The 19655-nt window shown below is 45.1% G+C and overlaps 1 protein-coding gene across 1 annotated transcript in view; it reads right to left on the bottom strand.

The window, feature by feature from the left end:
• Nucleotides 1–16773, bottom strand: part of foxo3b (forkhead box O3b) — a 39965-nt gene extending 23192 nt beyond the window's left edge. The window contains exons 1-2 of the mRNA XM_086060564.1: nucleotides 16514–16773; nucleotides 15723–16427 (exon numbers count right to left, since the gene is read on the bottom strand). Of these exons, the coding sequence (XP_085916690.1) occupies nucleotides 15723–16277 (555 nt within the window). The 5' untranslated portion in view covers nucleotides 16278–16427; nucleotides 16514–16773. The remainder of the gene's footprint in view (nucleotides 1–15722; nucleotides 16428–16513) is intronic.
• Nucleotides 16774–19655: the final 2882 nt, after the last annotated feature.

The following is a 19655-nucleotide window of genomic DNA, read 5'->3' as shown; positions in this document are numbered from 1 at the left end:
GGCAAAAAGAAAGGAAACCCGCCAGACCAGCCTCTGTGTACTTGAGTGCGAGTGGGCGGGGCTGCATCATCATCTCTACGAATTAAAAAAAAAAAAATAGTGTAAAAGGCGAGTAGGCCAGAGAGGGTTGCTGAGAACACAAACTGCTGGGGGCGTACTTTTAATGTGAAGGATGCACACAGACACGACTGCAGATGGCCCGCCAAAGTAAAGTGTATTTACTTGCTCTGTCTGACGATTGTCTGGGTCGCTCGACTACGGGCGTCGCCTAGGGACCACCACTTACAGGGTGGGGGTATTTCAGGATTCATGTTCGTGTGTGTGGGAAGGGTGTGTGTGTGTGTGTGTGTGTATGTGTATAAAATGCAGTGGAAGAATTTAGGTTAGAGTGAATTATTCAGCGACAAGCAGCCTTTACCTCGATAAAAAGCCACAAGAGGACACAGGGCCGTCGGTGTGACAGCGTTTCGGCGTGGCACAATGGCCTCTGTGTGTGAGTGTGTGTGCGCAAAGTCACAAACCGGCAGATTAGATAAACCGCCAAGCTGGCGCTGTCATTTACGCCGAGTTGCCTCTCGAACTCCTCTCTTATCATACTTGCCTTGAAAATGCTGTCATATGCAAATGTAATAAGCATGCCAGGCCAGTAGTTGGCGATGACACACGCATACAAGAGATTTTGTCAGTGCTGGTATTTGGAATTTAGTTTTTATTGGTTATTCAAAAACTTCTATTGAGGACACGTGCACATTTTTAATCACTTTTCATGAAAAAAACATCAATCCGTCTCCTTGTGTAAAGGCCCCGAACATACTGTACTATTGCACTGCTGAGTGCAACAGGCCTCCCCATGTCAAATCTTCCCCCACCCCGCGTCCCCTCGTCAACTTCCCTTCCTCTTTTAACCTCCCCGCCTCATCCCCCGTCTCCCCGTTCTCGCCTCGAGTCTCTCTCGGGTTTCAAACTTGGAAGGCGGCCAATTAACACAAGAGCGTTGAGATGCTGGAGAAGGGGAGGGGAAGGAGAGGGGAAGGGAAGGGGGTGGGGGCATCGCTACACACTGACCTACATACACTTCCACCCAGCTGATTGAATCCCGCACCGAGGCCCACGGCCAATCGCGAGCCGAGTCGGAGCGCAGAGCAGCCAATGGCGGCGGCGGCTGCCTGTGGAGCCGCGGCGCTGTCTCCGTACAGTTTTGGGTAATTATACGGGGGGCCGGCGAGAAGAAGAAGAGACTGGTTGAGGGGAGTCACAGCGAATGAGAACGAGACGGCGAGGATGCAGCCAAGCGAGGCTCAGACGGACAAATATAGACGCTTGTTCCTCCGGCCTCCTCATCGTATGGTGTAACAAGTGACAGATGAACCCTCATCCTCGAGACAGGATTGGTGGCCCATATTTGACATTGCTCTTTTCTTAGTCTAGGGCCAAGCAGGCTTTACTAACTGCATACGTACTGTACATCATACATTAGCTTGTTTATTTACTCATGTGCAGACTGACCGGGTAGCTATTTGGGGAAGAGCTGTTATTTGTCCCAACATCTATCCATCCATCCATCTAGCTAGCTAAATGTCTATCTGTTTGTCTAGCTAGCTAGCTAGATATGTATCTGTCTTGCTAACTAGCTAGCTATCTATCTTGCTAGCTAGCTGTCTATCTTGCTTGCTAGCGGTCTATTTTGCTAGCTAACTAGCTTTCTGTCTATCCTGCTACCTAGCTAGCTGTCAATTTTGCTAGCTAACAGTCTACCTTGCTAGCTAGCTAGCTGTCTATCTTGCTATCTATTCACTCACCTACCTTGACTCACATATGAACTTAAGTGACATGCCAATGCTAATCCACAGGGTTCAAAATGACGTCAGTCCAGCCTTTGCCGCTATAACAGGTTCAACACAACAGGTTTAGGAGTGTGTTTATGGGATTTTTTTTGGACCATTCTTCCATCAGCGCATTTGTTACACTCTCAGTCTCTACTCTAATTTGTCCCAAAGGTGTTCTATGTGGTAGAGGTCAGGAGTCAGGACTCTGCAGACCTTGTTTTGTGCGCTGGTGTCATGTTGGAATAAGAAGGTGCCAGCTCCAAATTTGTCCCGCAAAGATATGAACATGGACTCTTTGGAATGTGTGAATTGTCTATCAACATATATGCCGGGGATGACTGTATCTGAGAATCATTTTGACACAATTGAATGATAAAGATGCAGTAGTACTCACTAAGAGCACACATGCACTTACAGCGTTTGGCAGCAGGCGATATGGAAAGTTCAATCTGCAGCCAACTCATTCTTGGCACTCGGAGTCAGCCCTTACATAACTAAATGTACTCTTGCGTCCAAAACAAATGTGTTTACACATAAATGGCATTTCATCCCACTCGGCCTCTAATTTACCCTGCTTATGCATCGGTTTTGCTGCGGTGGCAAAAGAAAAGAAAAAAAAGAGAGCGGAAGTGCAAAACAATAAAAATGCCAAGAAAAGCAGCATGGCAGGAGAGAGGGGAAGGAGAGCGGGGGTGGCGCAAACAGGCAGCATGAGGCACACTAACCCATATTTACAGAGATGGAGGCTTATGCGGAGCTTGCAACTGTGCGGAGGCTCGGGGAAATGATGGATTACGAGAAGGAAGGCAGGATACTAAAAGTGATCATGTGGCGCAAAGATGGGGGGGAAAAAATGGGATTTTCATCAACACAAGCCAACAAACGCACGTTAAGATTAAAAGATACAAAATATTCACGCAATAACTACACCAATTATCATAAATGGACTCTAGCAACGTGAGTGTGTGTCACTATGCTTAATTCTCCTTCAGGGATTAGAAATAGTTGAATATACTCATTCATTATTTCATTGCTCGAGACTAATGCGTAAACCCCTGCAGAGTTTACAAAATGTTCTCAAAATCCAAATTACAAATAAACAGAGCTCCTCCCAAAATACAAAGTACTAATCATCATGCATGCCTTTTAGTCTGAAATCCTCCCATTTGACTTTTGTATGCAAACGATGTGTGTTTTCAAGAATGCATAACATATTTGCACTCACAACTATTGATGTAGAGCATATTAGTTCATATTCAATACATGTTTGACATTATACACTTTTTTATTTCATTGTTCTCATATACCTATAATATAACGTGCCCTATACTGACTGTTTTAATGCACAAACCAAGATTAGGTGGATCAAGTTCACACACACACACACTCACAAAATACATGCGCACATGCTTACACAAATGCAAATACACTGTACATTAATCAGACTAAAAGCCTTTCAAGCGCACAGTGATGTCATTGCAAAGCGATAACCGAGGACCAGATCGTCCTCAGGGGATCCGGCGGCCCACAAAGGTCTGGCTCACACATCTGTGGCTCACTCACACACACACACATACACACTTTTCGAGCGAGCAGCTTAGGCCATGGGAGGTGATGGAGCTCCATGAATAATGAACACACGCTGACTAAAGTGCTCGTATGAAAATGGATTCCTGCACAATATTGACCCGTCCAACTGGCTTTAAAAAAAAAAAAAAAAAAAAAAAAGTAGCATCAATTGGTGTGCTATGCATCACTATAACATGCAAATAGGAAGAGGTTACACCTGCGATTCTACCTTGAGTGCCGCATTTACATTTGCGTTGGAATCAATCATATCAACTAATTTGGTGTAGGTGTGACCGTACATCTTCTGTGACTATAAACTACAGTCATCCAAAATCAATCAGTGTGTCAGAATGCTGGAATTGTAGAAAAAAAAAAGATAACTCAAAAGCAATGAATGTTTTTCTCAGAATATTGTGCGGTCAGCAGTAATAAGCAGAACCTGTTTTCTTTTTTTAATGCAATGACTTTGTTCCCAGTCCTTCTTATCAACTTCTACTTGAAGTTATTATTTCTTCCAAGAATGCCTTTTTTTCTCCCCCAAGTCAACAAAGAACGTGTCAGAACTCGACATTTTGCAACAGTCTTGCTGCTATCTACTGTAACGGTAATAAAAGCAAAGTTCTGAGATGACCTTTGCTCAGAACTTAAATCACAAGTTTCCAAGAAGGTTTGCGGTTTTTAGCACAAGCTGCGCCTGCTAAAATGCATCTTTCATGCGGAGACGCAATGAATCCTGAGATGTAAGGCATAACTCTTTTTAATTAGAGTCTGGTAAAATTTTAAGTAACAACACAGCAGGGTGGGAATGTGTGCATACTTGACCCCATGGCCAGATCACATGAACACTGTACAACCTCCTCTAACAGTACAGTAAACTCACATTTATCACGTGGATACATTCCAGACCACCTGCAATAGGTGAAAATCGGCAGTATAGAGACAAAAGTTTTTCCCTCCAACACACACTTTAAACACATTTTACTTAAACTTATTACAATACAAGCTAGCATAGAAAGATACGGAATACAAGAGGCTCATTTGCTTTTTTGTTATTAAGTGACTAGCGGAGAAAGTTGTTTGTAGGAGAGGAGGACAGAAAATGTATAACAAAAAATGGTCGCTTAAAAAAAAGAAGCTAGCATACAAGCTAGCAAAGAAAGATACTTCCCTGTCCGGTATACTGCATAAACAACAAAAATAAGCTAGCATAGACATATACTGAATACAAGAGGCTGATTTGCCTTTTTGTATTCAAGTGACTAGCGGAGAAAGTTGTTTGTAGGAGAGGAGGAGAAGGGTGGGGTTGAAGTCAGAAAATGTATAACAAAAAACGATGGCTTAAAAAAGAAGCTAGCACACAAGCTAGCATAGAAAGCTACGTAATACCAGTAAATACAAAAAAAACAGTAGTGAAATACATACGTCCCTGTACAGTACACAGTATAAACAACAACAATCAAAAAATGGGCGCTTAAAAAAGAAGCTAGCATACAAGCTAGTATAGAAATAAATACAAGAGGCTCATTTTGCCTTTTTGTGTTCAAGTGACCAATGGAGAATGTTGTAGGAGAGGAGGAAAAGGGGGGGTTAAAGTCAGAAAATGTATAACAACAGCTGAGGCCAAGGGCTTTCCCCTGCATTAGCCCAACCCGCGCCCTTCGGACTCACTACTACACGCACACAAATTCGCCTACGTATTCATAGCAGGCACAAAGCCTCCACTGTAGAAGGGCCCCTTCACACACAAAAGCCTTGAGCCACTGACATAAGAGATGTGTGTTTGAGACTATTCCTCTATGCATGCACATTGGTTGACTAGCTCACCCCCCCCCCCCCCCTTCCCCCTCCCAACGTTTATGCATGTAATTCCCATTTCTACTATAGCCCACCGATTTACCCCCAATCAAAAAAGCATTTCGGGATGCTGCTGATCTCGCGGGGTCAATGACTGCGAGTGCGAGTTTTCCTTTGTGATTGATGGGCAGATGGTGAAGAGGGTCGCCGTGGGAACGCGGGGATGAGCCGCATGCAGAGAGGAATCACACATGCATGCACCTACAATGCCCTCAAACACACACACACGCCATTAATATACCCTCCCATTCTGTGTGTAAAATGAAGCTGTGTATGGCCGACTGTGCCTGGAGGCTTTGGAGGGATTTCATGCTCTCATAAGCAACACATAGTAACACACCACTGGCCATTCTCCCTGCCCCGGCTGGCCACACTAGGCCAGAAGAGACAAGTTGAGGGATGGGAGGAGGAGGCGGGACAGAAAGATAGGCAAAAGGGGAGAGAAACCCGGATTCACTAATGCAGAGTGTTCGCCGAGTACTCACAAAGCTTCTTAGCGAGCGCCCACAGAATGCATATCCAGCAGTCTGACCACATGGATCCATTAATTATGCTTAAGAGTCATTCATGCACACGTTACCTTACAATGCCCTGCGTTTTTTTTGTTTTTTTTTCCAAACAAGGCTTTAAATGACCCAGTCCTCTGAAACACAGACTAAAGAATACATTTAATCCATGCCAAGAAGTCTCCGTCAAACTGGACTACGCATATGACGTACATTTCTTTGTAGCGTATATCTCTTCAATAAAAGACGATTCCATACGTTTGCTACACCCCTAGTTAATATATTACTAGAACGCCATCTTGAATTTAACATTTGAAAACGTCACAAACGATACTATCTCAAATACTATCTCACCTTGCAGATGAGCGTCTTTTTTTTTTTTGTAGTATAGACGGTTTCTATAATCGCCACGTGATAGTGGTAGGATTAAGAGGTGGATTAGTTTGGTAAAGTTCCCAATGAAGACGTGCCAAATGCACGGCCTGCCCGCCACTGCTTGGCGTACTCCACTTCTTTGTTTACCGGCCTGACAATCCACACTTCTGTTATTCATGAGTTTGTATCAGATTTCACAAAATACTTAAGTAGGCTCTTAAGACCCACGAGAGAAATGATGGACACCTAAAGCGCTTCCCACAAACAGCACTCAAATACGTCCGTCCGGTCCGAGGAGCTGACCTGTAACCTCGTTTATGGTCCACCGTGTAGCGTCTATGTTTTAAGCCTTCGCAGCAAATGCAACACTGTCCTGTTGAATTCAACCCAGAGGCGAGGGAGAAGGTTTACGGGCGACTGATCTTTTCCGGCTTTTCTCTTTGGGTCACCGGGATACCAGTCCAAGCGTGACCTTTCCCTTTCGTCAGGTTAAGACGCCGCCCTGGGTGATCAGATTTCACCCGCGCCGCACTCTCAAAGAGTCAAATTGGTTTTGGGAGAAGATTCACTCGGCTCTGACGGCTTTTAGCAATCAAACAAAGTGGTCGGATCGTCAGCCAAAGGTCACGTCAGTTATTGCACTGTCAGCAAACACGCAAGGACATACTTATTAGATTGACCCAAATTGACTGCCTTGTATATTGTGTCTTCTCTTCCTTATCAACGACGGCAACATCTCCCCCCCCCCCCCCCGCACACACACACTTCCATAAAAGCCAGGTGTGCAAACAGAGGTTTACCCAGTCCCCATAAACGATAACCGTTAAGATGAGAGGGGAAATGAAATGGAGACACATCTCCTGCTTTTCCAAATGGATTACAGTACATTTTCTTTGGATAACAAGTGGTGTATATATTACGATATAGGGCATTGTTCACTTTACATATATTGATACCCCTGCATCGGAGAGATACCGTGGCCGTTTTTGGGCAAAATATGGGTTATGGGTGTTTTTTGAAAAGTACAACGCTTGTGCCAACCTTGTTGTTTTTAACCATGTGATTTAGTAGTAAATCTAGATTGGATTTGGTCAGCAACTCTGATCATGTGATCACTTTGGTCATCAAACTCTGGTGTGGACTGATTCAACCAAATGAAACGGGTACTGGTACTAGGGTGAGAAGCTCGGTCAGCCGGGAGGGACTCCGCGTTGAGAGGAATCCGTTGAGGTGGCTCGGGCATCTGGTTCGGATGCCTCCTGGACGCCTCCCTGGGGAGGCGTTCTGGGCATGTCCCACCGGCGGGAGGCCCCGTGGCCGACCCGGGACACGCTGGAGAGACTACGTCTCTCGGCTGGCCTGGGAAAGCCTTGGGATCCCGTCGGAGGAGCTGGCTGAAGTGGCTGGGGAGAGGGAAGTCTGGGCTTCCCTGCTAAAGCTGCTGCCCCCGCGACCCGGCCCCGGATAAGCGGTAGATGATGGATGGATGGAAACTGGTACATTTCCAAAAGAACTTGGGAGAAAAAAGTGATCCCACTTGAATACTATCAAACTGGCAAATGTGAATACGTCAGGTGATATACACAAACAGGGACATGAAACCGATGGGTTGTGTTTGAGATCACATGGTCAGAATGGTCAAGAACCTGAACCAGCTTTCAATGCCATTAACTGAGTTGTGAGTTGGAGGCTAGCATGTGTGTTGGACTAGAACCAAAGTCCGCATTCTACCATTGTGGGAACTAATTACCTGACATCCAAAAGGAACCGAAAACATCATTCCCCTGTTTTAATGACGCATGGAGGATGCAGAACATTTGAGGCCAGCTTGTGTTCGACAAGAGCAGTTGTAGCTCATACTACAAACTGGCACGCATTGTGCGGACATGTTGACCTACGGGATTTCTGTATGCCTGCATTGAGGACTGGACAGGTGGTTGGCAGGCACAGTGGGACTGCCTTCAGACTGGAGTCAGAAAGTGTACTTTCTAAAATAATAGTAAGTCTTCCATCCATTTTCTCTTCTGCTGTTCAGAGTTGAAAGAAACCGGGAGTTTATCCCAACAATAGGTGTGACTGTGGCTCTCCTTTCCCATGTGCAAAGGCATTACAGAAACAAGTATACTGTAAAAAATATATATTTTAGAAAATGGTTTAGCATATTTCTTCAATAGTGGCTGCCTTGTCCACTACTTGGAAAAAATAAGCGCCTCTCCAGTAGATGCTAATATTTGGACCATGTAGCTATAATATGCAGAGCGGGGGGGGGGGGGGGGGGGGGGGGGGTGTATGTAGACACAAATGGACATGCACAGCTGGATTAGCTCAATTTAGCAGGCCACCAAAACAGTTAATCCGGCTTTAATTCGCTGGCATCAATCTGCACTAGAAGCATAACTGAGAAGGAATGCGCACCTCGATTGAAAGAGCCACCACCCCCTACTTCGCCCCCCCCCCCCCTTTCCTGACACAGAAAGCTTGATCGTAGTCGATTAATTGTTAATCAGGACGAGCAGCTCAGCCCGCCGTCTTTGCCGACTCAGTGATGCCACGTTGTCTTGACTGAGTAATTGAAAAAGACGGGCTCGGAAGAAAAACAAATTAAAGTTTTAAAGCCAAACTGGCACTTTGTGCTTCCTTTCTGCTGCAGTGTGGAGATACTTTTACATTGCCCATCCAAAAAGGGCTTTTTCCTGGTTTGCAGGTACAATGCAAAAACTCAAATATAACCAAGTTTGAATATCTTAAATCAAGGCAAAATACACTTGTTGTTCTGCTTATCCTGCTTACAAGGAAATGTTGGTGTAAGGGCTTTTTTTTTTTTTTTTAACTTATTATTGTGATTGTATTGGTGGTAATGCGTACGTTTAGTTTAAAATAAGAAAAAATATGTCAATTTGCCTTCACAAACTGCAAGTGACCTCCCAACTTGCTTGACAGATGCTATGGAGATGAGTAACAACCAACCCTTTTCCTGAGCCGGCACAAGTAGCCGGCGTTAATGCATGCTCACGTATCGACTTGCCGCAGTGTCCTTTTTAAGTATAAAATTGGTCGAAGTGATCCTGACAAGTATTGAAAAGCCAAGGTGTGCATGCAAGTATTTGAAGGGGCGTCTTGTGTAGACTGAATCACGTGTGTGTCATGTGTATAATTGCTGCTTTTCTTCATGTTTTATTTGTTTTGAATAACGCGCAGACAGCATAACGTGAATTTCCAGTCGGCCCGGTATTCGGTAGTCATTTTTCGTCCATTCTGATGATCTTAAAGGGGGGGGGGGTAAAAAAAAAACAACAACTTCAGTTATTGTCAAAAAAAACCGCCAATTCTGTTCAGTAGTTATGTAGGAGGTCTAAACAGGACAAGAGAACGGGCAAAGCTGATGGCTCTGGGTTCAAGAAATGTAAACAGATATGAGATGATAGGTCCCCACAGTGCAAATATGCAATGTTATCACATTCAATATCTCGGTTCTTTTGAGAGGAAAACCTATGAAAAGTACGGTATGTAAACATGGAGGCGTGTTTGCAGAGCTCTCTATAAAGAGGGATGCAAACAAATTCCTTTTACGGACATTAAATGCAATTATAGGGGGGCAATCTTACATTGCTGGAGGAGAATGTGGGCAGCAAGAAAATGGTTCGCTGCAGCAAAGATAAGACTGTGGATTATGTGCCACTCCCAGTTTTAGTTAACTGTCAAATTTTATATAAATGAAGACAATTACAAGTTGTGTATTTGAAATAACCAAACGTAAGAAAGACCGCTAGGTTAATGCTAATCTATAATGGGAAATGACATTGACAGGGCTAACGGTTAGCATCGGTAGTCATTGTTTTAAAATCCTCCAAGCAACAGATAATATTATAGCATCTTACTGAGTCGCTTAACGTAGTAAGAAGTACTATTCTTCTTCGTTTGTTTCTGCATGACTGTATACTGCCCCTTGGTGGCCAAGATTGTCACACCAGAAGGAGCAGCGCAATGAACTGTATTGCAGTATTAAATAATAAAGCACAAAATGTTAAATTCTTCACATTCTATTTAATGATGTTATAACTGTCGGGACTCTAGACTGCCCCTAAATTTTTCCATCTACTCGCACGTGTGCAACCAGTAAATATCCAGATAATATTTTCACTGCAATGTCCGTAACCTCCAAACCTCGAATGTCACGACCATCATAAAACCGATATCCCGCAGTAATGCGAGCTTACTCTCCTACCCAGCAATCCAGCAGCGGCGGCGGTTTACATCACTCATATGGTATTGGTTCGGCACGCATGGAACCCAAGGCTGATCAAGTTTACTACAAATAGAACTTTGCAGTACCACTGGACAAGTTGAGAAGTGTTTTGTAACAAGTCGCTTAACTGCGTTGGACTTTTTCTTGCAACTTCAGCTCTGCACTTTGCTTCGATTACCAGACCGAAACATTACGTTCACGCATCAACAGTGGGAAAAAAGATCAGCGTACCAAACTGCTGAGCTGCCCGTTTTCGAGCGGGAGAGGCCTGCTTTGACAGCAAGTTCCCTTAGAAAGTCACCGACTCCAACAGGCTCGAAATACATACCGCAAGATGCTTTGGTTTTAATTTGCACAAAACAAGCAGTGAATGGTAATTAGGAGGGGTTGGAGGGCGCTCAGCCGTTGATTTTGTTAGCTCTGCAAACGGGACAAACATGGGAGTTTCCACGAAATGTAAATGAAATCCTGCATGTACCGTCTCAACCCGTGTGAGTCAATCATCATACGCAGGCCTACTGAAAAACTGAAGAAAAAAAAAAACTGTCCAGCGTGTACCTCTCACTCATCCCAACTGACCCTAATAAGGATAAGCGCTAGAGAAAAATGGAAAAAAAATCTCCAAAGTAGTTGTCAAAGTATAACGGGTGAGAATAGTAAAATCTCCGTCTTCCTTTCATTAGAACCCCAAACTGTTTTTTTTTTTTTTTTGCCTACGCCGCATTTTATATCCAGACAAACGAGGACGCTAGCAGGAAAATAATGAGGGATGGAGGTTGGAGGGCGGGAAAGAGAGACAGACGACGTGAAAAAAAAAAAAAGCGCCTTTAGCCAAGAACAGCTCTTAAAAATTAATACGGCATTCTGAATTCCTCCTGAGCGCGTTGAATAATTGAGAGCCGTCTTTGAACAGAGAACGGGTCGTGCCGGGAGGGCGAGGGCGGTAACTACATCGGGGTTTTTTTTTTTTTTTTTTTTTGCTTTCACCGAGACTGTTTCATTCCAATTAAAATGATCATTTTTCAACATTCTGTGGCTGAACTTTGGCCAAAAGACTCGACAGGATCTTGTACGGAAAGGAATGTTCATAGGGAATTTTAAATGAAAGGACTGGTTGACCGGCCTTTGTCGATGCTAGTTCTTGGTTGAACAGTCCATGAATTTTCTCTCTATTGCTTATCCTCATTAAGTGAGAAGTGGTTGTCAAACTCTTTACACTAGGTACCGCCTAAAAAAGAAAAAAATACTTGCCTTTCATTTCAGCAGACGTTCAGAAATAGTTACAGGAATATTTGGCCAGCTAATGTCTCGCAGTTGAGTGGCTAACACCGTGCTAGCAACAAATGAAAGAGAATTTGAAACCTAGCCTTAGCTAGGAGGTGGCTACTAGCGACATAGATGGATTTAAAATGGGACCAAAGAGAAAATATATCCTTTGTTCTGCTGTTGGCCAGGGTACGATGCAGGATCCTTGAGGTTGAAGTTATTTGAAACTAAAAAGGTTAACATTTCCGTGTTTTGACGCGCCAGGGTAGGCTATACTCCGATCCGTTTGAATGACTAACATGGCTTTGTAAACATATGATCAAGAATAGAGTGATATAATTGCACTCCATTCACCATTTTAATCAAATTTGATATTTTATTTGTTGGATTATTAGATTGAGTAAACCATTCACGGGGATTCAGCCGCTTCATACTGAATGTTTTTGAAATAGCTACCATTAGCATTTATGTCTACATGCTAAAAAATGGTCCATTTGTAGTGTACATCCTGACCAAAACAACACCGGTGGACCACAGTATTAATGTACTACACACATGCGTGTAGTGTTTCTTCACTAAGTGACATTGGCCCGGCCGGTGTTGTTTTGCATGACGTAATGAAACGCGTTTCTATTGATCGTTTCGGTTTGTTGACCAAATAGATGGAGGACAGCAGCGATATCGATATTTCGTCCCACTCCTCGTCCATTTCTCCTCCGGCTTGTCATGTAAAGTAATTGCCACGGTCCAAAAACATGGCGGCAAATTAAACATAATTGCCTAGAAGTGTGAATGCGTGATCAATTAAAGTCCAAACACAAGGCGGGCTTCTCTTGTTAAAACCAACTGCCCATTGATTGGAAATGGAACCAGAACAGAGCCTGGAGGCCGACCGCGCCGGGTCACAATATTCAGACGTTCGGAGGGGCTGCCTGGAGTTGGTGGGTTCTCATAACCCCCACTCTCACAAACCACTCCATTGGGAATTACAGCCAGAGGGCACTTGTATTACACCATTTTGGGAGCAAAGCTTGTTAATTTCCCCCAACTCTGTCACCTCCTCCCCTTCCTCTAGTCGAACCTTCTCTCGTAGGGTTCCTTCACTTTGGCACAGTGCCCGTCTGATTGTGTTCCCAAGCAGTATGAATACTTAATTACTGTATTTAAGTAGATCGAGCAGTATGTTCTCTTCCGGTTACTTTGTACTTTTTTGCTCCCTATATATGAAAACAGATGAACATGTGTCTGAGTGGAATTTGATCATTTTCGGCGGCGTCGTGGCCCGCATTGCAATTTGAGGCTCATTGTGAAATCAGGAGCCCGTTTGAGCGCTGATGAGCCCTAACATGAGCAGGCAAGCGCGCCGCATACGTCTGAGCATGTCTGCCCATGCGGGCAAGTATGCAAAGGTTAAAAACACGCCGAGCAGGCTCAGCTGTTATCGGCGGAGGTGGAAGGCGACGCGTCTCCCTTAAACGTGGGGCGCGTTAAAAGCCTCATAAAGTGAAATTAGTGGACAGAAAAGGTGTGCGCACCGGAGTGTGGCTATGACATAACTCGGTCTCGGGTAGCTGGTGGGAAGAGCGGGGTTAAGTAACAGCAGAGCGCAAAGTTCACTGCAGCCAGGAATACTTTCTCTCACACACATAAATACACACAGATGCACCTAATCTTCTGATTTAAGTCACACGCATACAGAGTGTTGCAAGCGCGTTTACAAGTACTATTTTGAGGGTCAGTGCCACCTCCCCGAATGCCTGACGCTACTCTGAGCACACATTTCAGCAGTTCCACAACTCTGGACCTGCCCCCTCTTGGCCTGTAACCCACTAGGGGGGGGGGGGGGGTGGACAGACTGTGCTAGGATCTGCACTCATAAAAAAAAAAGAAAAGAAGATGACCACGCTTGTAATGGTGGTCACTGGTCAAGTTGGTTATTTTCTAGAGATGGCCGATACCAGATACCATTTGCGACTCTAGAACCTCGGCTAAGCAGGTCCTAGGAAATAAGGTGATCAGATATTTCCTTGACTGACTTAGGCTTCTCTTGACCTAGTTTTGCCGAGGTTAATACATCGCCAACGAGAGATATGAAGTGACGTAACCTGGGAAAGAAAACCCAGAGGGATTACTGGGATTTGCTCAGCAAATCTCCTCAACAAAAGATGCCCCGGCCGCGCGAAACTGCCCGGTTCTCAAAGTGTTGATGTTTTGGTAGTGGTGAGAGTTTCTGGTAAGAGGACTAAAAAAAGACCGCCAAGATTTACGGTCAGATCAGGTGTAATATTAACCCACCCCCTCCCTCACAGCCTGGCCCTCATACCCGAAATTCCAGGAGTTAATAGCCCCTGCATGGTGACAGTAAACCCGACCCGGCCTTGACACGCACACACAAACAAAACTTTTTTTGCCAGATCACAGCAATATTTAATCGGAACGGTCAAGGGTGTGTAATACCCTCCCATGTGGGCAAGGAGAGCCACACTCACACTCAGCCGTTGATTAAACTGACGAATACAAAATGAGAACACTCGCAAAAGAAGCTTCCGCTTACCCGGAGACGAACCAACTCACTACGCCACACGTCCGACACACGAATACTACAGTACAAACAGAACCAATTAAACGTAAGTCAATTATTCATTTTTTGCCATAATTGTCAGTCGCTCCTCCGTTGACTGCTGCGCCTCTTTTCGCGCAGCCCGCACATCTTCCCCCGCCCCCTTCCAGATCCTTGCCTTTCAAAGCTCTCCCCTCCAAAAGGTTCACCTAAAGTCCCGGCAAGCGCGCTCGTTATGTAATCGTCCCTCCTCGAGGCAGCAGCAACCTTGCTTTTACCTGACCCAAGACACCGGCGGGTCCCTGCCAGAGGTTTACATAACAAATAGCAAACAAGGCGACACGTGTCACTATACATCATACGGCGTTTTGGCATCTGGTTGGAAATACACACGCACCTGTGTGAAACATCTTCCCGCGACGTGCTGGCATTACTGCAGGCCGACATGTTTACGTTCTGCCCTTGCCATTATTTCATGGATTTCGCTTGAATGGCCGTTGGGAGGCACACAAACGAGGCTAGTGTGTTTCCAGATAAACCGGTTACAACTCTCTGTCTCGCCGTGCCTCGGAGAACTACTGTCATGCACGTGGCTCGCAACGGGAGAAACAAAGGACCGCTGCATAAACGTCACCAACGGCCGTATCATTAGGCACACCTACGCCGTGTCGGTGGTAAACGGTACGATTTCGACACTTTAAACCACATAAATACATTTACGGTTTAATTAGTAAGTCCCTTGAAGCATTATGCTCGTTGCCCGTTCTCTTGCTACCTCACTTGGCGTCGTTGTCTTTTTAACATCCATTCATTTTCTATAGTGATTGTCTTGATTAAGGTCGTCTGTCCCAGCTGACATTGGGCGAGGTACTCACTGAACGAGTACTAGTCGCCATAAATACACATTATATACATATATAAATATGTAATTTACCGCAGCTCTAGGATGGAGAGAAAGTCTGAAAATCTGGCTTTTTGAAAGTATGTTTTTAAATCAAATCAGCAACACACACGCCGTCTGGAGCTAAACGACAGAAACATTTGTCCACCATTTATAATACAGTTTGTTCAGTTCATTATTATCTAATTAAATTATCTCCCGTGTGCCCTGGTACTCCTGACTTGTGTTGCTGTATACTTTTTGTGCTAATTTTCATGTTGTTTCAGTTTGACCTGGATACTTGCATACAGTCAGTTAAGTTTCTTCGTTATCATACAAATCGACCACGTTTGATTAGCATTCTGCTAAAATAGGATTTAACTAGGAAACCACTCGGATTTGTGTTTTTGCTACTAAAAGGGCACATTTCATTAGATGCAAAGGTTGCAAATTGTTCACCGAGAAGGGAATGAAGGTCATCATGATGAGAAGCAGACCTTCCAAATAGACCCTCGTAAAAGTGTGCAGGGGTCTCGCGCGCGTGCGTATAAGGCACATGCTTTTTTGTTTTTGTTTTGATGGAGGAAGGAGGGGGACCGGGCTGATAGAGTTGTGCGTGCGAATGAAAGACTCTTCCTACCTTCCATCCAGCCGAGCTGTTGCTGTCTCCTTTGTCCTTAAAGTACGGGATGGATCTGACCATCCAGTCGTAGATCTGCGACAGCGTCAGCCTCTTGTCCGGCGCGCTCTCGATGGCTTTGGTGATGAGGTCGGCGTAGGACAGGTTCCCCCAGGCGTTGCGGCGAGACGAAGCCTTCCTGGGGGTCTGCTGCACGGCCAGGCCACCCGAGGCGAGCGCTCCGGAGGCGGCGGGCGGAGAGTGCGCCGAGAGCGGCGAGCCTCCGCTCTCCTGGCCGGGCGAAGAGAGCGCGCCGTCGGCCAGCGGGCTGCCGCTGCTCTGGTCGTCCGTCACCGCGCCGGAGACGCCGCCGACGATGGCCGCGTGCTGGTGGTGGTGGTGGTGGTGTGCGCCCTCCTCGTCGTCGTCCTCCTCCTCCGGGATGATGTCGTGGGCGTCCGGCTTGGCGGCGCTCGAGTCCGGCCGGGGCAAGGGCCAGGTGCAGGAGCGCGGCCGCTGCTGGGGCTCGAAGTCCGGGTCGATGGCCACGGCGTCGGGGAGCGCGGCCTCGGCCATGATTGTCCTCCTTACTTTTCGACTTTACGAGCGGCGGCAACGAGAGCTGTCAAAGTCGCGTCCCATCAATGCGCGCTCACGTTCTTTGTTGCTATTCCACTGCAGGCAGGCTCGCTCGCTCGCGCGCGCTTCAAACTGCTTTTTAAACGCCTGCGGGAGAGGACACACATTGAACGACAATCGCGAATCGCACCCTAAATAAGCACAAAGTTCCAAACCGGACACGAAATTGTTACCTCGATCGTGTCGAGAAAGCAAGACTTTAAAACATCCCGGAAAGTCGCGCGCACGCCATCGTCTTCTCTCTTCCCTCCCAAGATCTGCCACTCCACTCCGGCTTACTACTCTACTGTATCTCGATGTGCTCTCTACGGCTCACTCACACTCACACGCACACAAGTACACACACTCTCTCACACGCACACACACATGGACGAATATTACGCAGACAGCCACAAGCGTGCGAGGCGATCAAGGTCCAGCCCCTCTGGTGGATCCTGTTCCTGCAAGGCTGCGCCTTTTAAAGAGACACGACAGGAGCAGGACACGTCTCAACATGTCAGTGGAGACCAGACAGTGTCTATAAGAGTCAACGTTTGCATCCAAATCAGGATTAAAAGTCATATAACTACCAGGAACAGGTGTTTACTTCGGGATTGACAAGTGGGCTTGACATATTTTTTTTTATTTAAAGTGCTTACATTTGGACTAATTAAGCAATTTAAATCAAATTGTTCACAACAAATGGATTTTTTATGAATAAATTGTTCTTTTTTGGGGGGTAGGGGTGATAGAAACATAAATCGCATATACATTTGCTGTCTACAGCTTAGAATAGAATTTGGATGCTTTTGTGGCATAATTTACATAAACGCAACTTTTTCCCATTGAAATAATGGCATTACTATTCATCTGTTGCCACCACCAAAAACAAAACAAAATAAATAATATATATATATATATATATATATATAATTAATGAAGCAGTTTGTGTCACAATTAATTCATTGCGGCGCCTTTTGGTGTGGAGACTTGACCACCGGATGGCAGTATAACACAGCAGACAAACAAAGAGTGATCAGCTACTGTAAGGGACTCGGTAATCTGCAGTCATTCTAGTCGCTTTTCACAAAGGACGATGTACGTTCACCTGTGAGTTTTATCGATGACACTGCCAGATAAATGCTATTCATTAGCACTTCTATCCTTATGTTAACTGCCAAACTAAGCGCAAAACAAACCTCTGTATTTAAAACAACAGCATAGCTGAGCCTTTCAGCCCGCTCGCTGAATGCTGATGTTAATTAGCGTCTACGCTGCGGTGCGCTAACCTTTTTAGCAATGGATTGAATACAAACAATGCAGTAACACAAAGGAAACACAACATAACTGTTCTCATAGTCATATATTCTTTATCTCCCGCGAAGAATAGCTTATTTTAGTGCCGCGCTGATGATCTTAATGAATGGATTTGTTTTGTCACTGATAGTTGTGGTAAGTTAAAGTATCTTTCATTCAATCAATATTGATGAAGGTTCAAATAGTTATTGTATTTCACCCCGAGTGTACCTTTAACTACCTGTCACTCACTCTTGACAGTGAGCGCTGAGACTCCGCCCCCTCCCCGCCCACCTCCCTTCCAGCTCGATGCACCTGGCCTAAGGATGACGTCACCTTGAATATTCAGAGGCGCGCGAACGGGAGTCCTCCCTCCCCCCCCTCCCTCCCTTCCTCCTCCTCCTCCTCCTCCTCCTCCTCCTCCTTTTCCTTCTTGCTCTTGACGTGATCAAAACAAGCGAGAGGTCCTCTTTGTCTCCCTGCCATGCGCGCGCACGTCCACCTGTGCGGGAATGCGCGTTCACGAGGCAGAGACCATAAGGTGCCTACTTTTCCTGAGATGGCAATGATGAATCATCGTCGTAGGAAAAGACCAAGAATAACGAAGAAAGGAATGTTTTAAAATTGTGTCTGGTTTGTTGTGATTGACTAGACAAATCATTAGGTACACCTCCACCGTGTACGCGTGAGATCCTTTTTGAGAGCAGCCTGCTTTGTCAAAGGTAATCATTTTATGGATAGTTTGGTTGCAATTTAGGTTGTGGGCAGAATTTGAGTTGGCCCACCGTGCAAATATTTCAAAATTGCTCTTAAAAAAAAATGCTCATATCATATAATAAACATGAAAAACGAGCATTTGAAAAGGATAAATACACACGCGATGGCCTTCAGTTCCCGCGCCGTGCTGCTTGAGGCGCCTTTGAAGATCACTCGATGTTATGGATTATTTATAAGCGCATTTATAGGCTGCCACATGCTGAATAGGAACTCGCAGGCGGTCGGGAGCGAGCTGGATTACAGCAGACACACGCATTGTCTGATGCTTTTTGTTCATTTCACATCAAAGAGAACACCTGATGCAGCAATTTGACCCCTGGAGAGAACTTTAGGCCATGTACTCAAACGTACTGGTTTCATCCATCCCTTATATACAGAAGAGTTGAATTGGAGCTCAGATGAAATAATAAATGTATACCTGAATGGCACTAAGAAACTTAACATCATGTTTTAGGTCCCTGATTGTCTTTTTCTATTTTTTTTTTTTTTAAAGCTTCGGATTCGGGGTACACCCTGAACTGGTTGCCAGCCAATCGTAGGGCACACAGAGACAAACAGCCATCCACACTCACAATCACACCTATGGGACAATTTGGAGTGTTCAATTAACCTGACATGCATGTCTTTGGAATGTGGGAGGAAACCGGAGAAAACGCTTTAAAGGCCACACTGATGAAGACAAGCAAGCTGGCTTGTCATGTTGCAACTTTACATCTAACACATGACCCCCTCACTAAGGTGAAGTGAAAGTGGGTTAATCCGTGGCGGTCATGTTTGTTTGCGTCTGACTTGTTGTCACCAAACACATATTACAAATGTATATTTTTTTTCCGAAATAGTGATTGTTTGGTCACTTACCCAGTAGAACACATCTCGAAAAGGAGCAGATTTGTCTTTGTTGTGCATTGGCCAAGGCAGAAGGCTTGTCCAGGCTGGAATGGTGCATGGAGATGACCTCATCCTTAATGAGGGAGAAAGCGCATCACTCGTAGCAATTGGTTGCCTTCTGCTGCCACCTACAGGACACACAAGGGATGTTCACAAACACGTAATGTAATACTGTAGATGTCCTTTTGTTTTACTTTGCAACGTCACTGTAAAATATAGCGTTTATTTAAAAAAAATTAAAAAAAAGGGATGGACGCATTGGATAATATATTAAGTGAATTAAAATATGGAGATTGCATTTACAGGGGAATTGAAAAGTAAACACTGGATACGTTTCCTAATTTGTCCACTGGAGGGCAGCAGCCAACTACTCTT

This window comes from Leptonotus elevatus, chromosome 18, assembly GCF_054856555.1.
Source record: "Leptonotus elevatus isolate MCC_2025b chromosome 18, RoL_Lele_1.0, whole genome shotgun sequence".
Lineage (NCBI taxonomy): Eukaryota > Metazoa > Chordata > Actinopteri > Syngnathiformes > Syngnathidae > Leptonotus > Leptonotus elevatus.
This window is presented reverse-complemented; position numbering and strand designations above follow the sequence as displayed.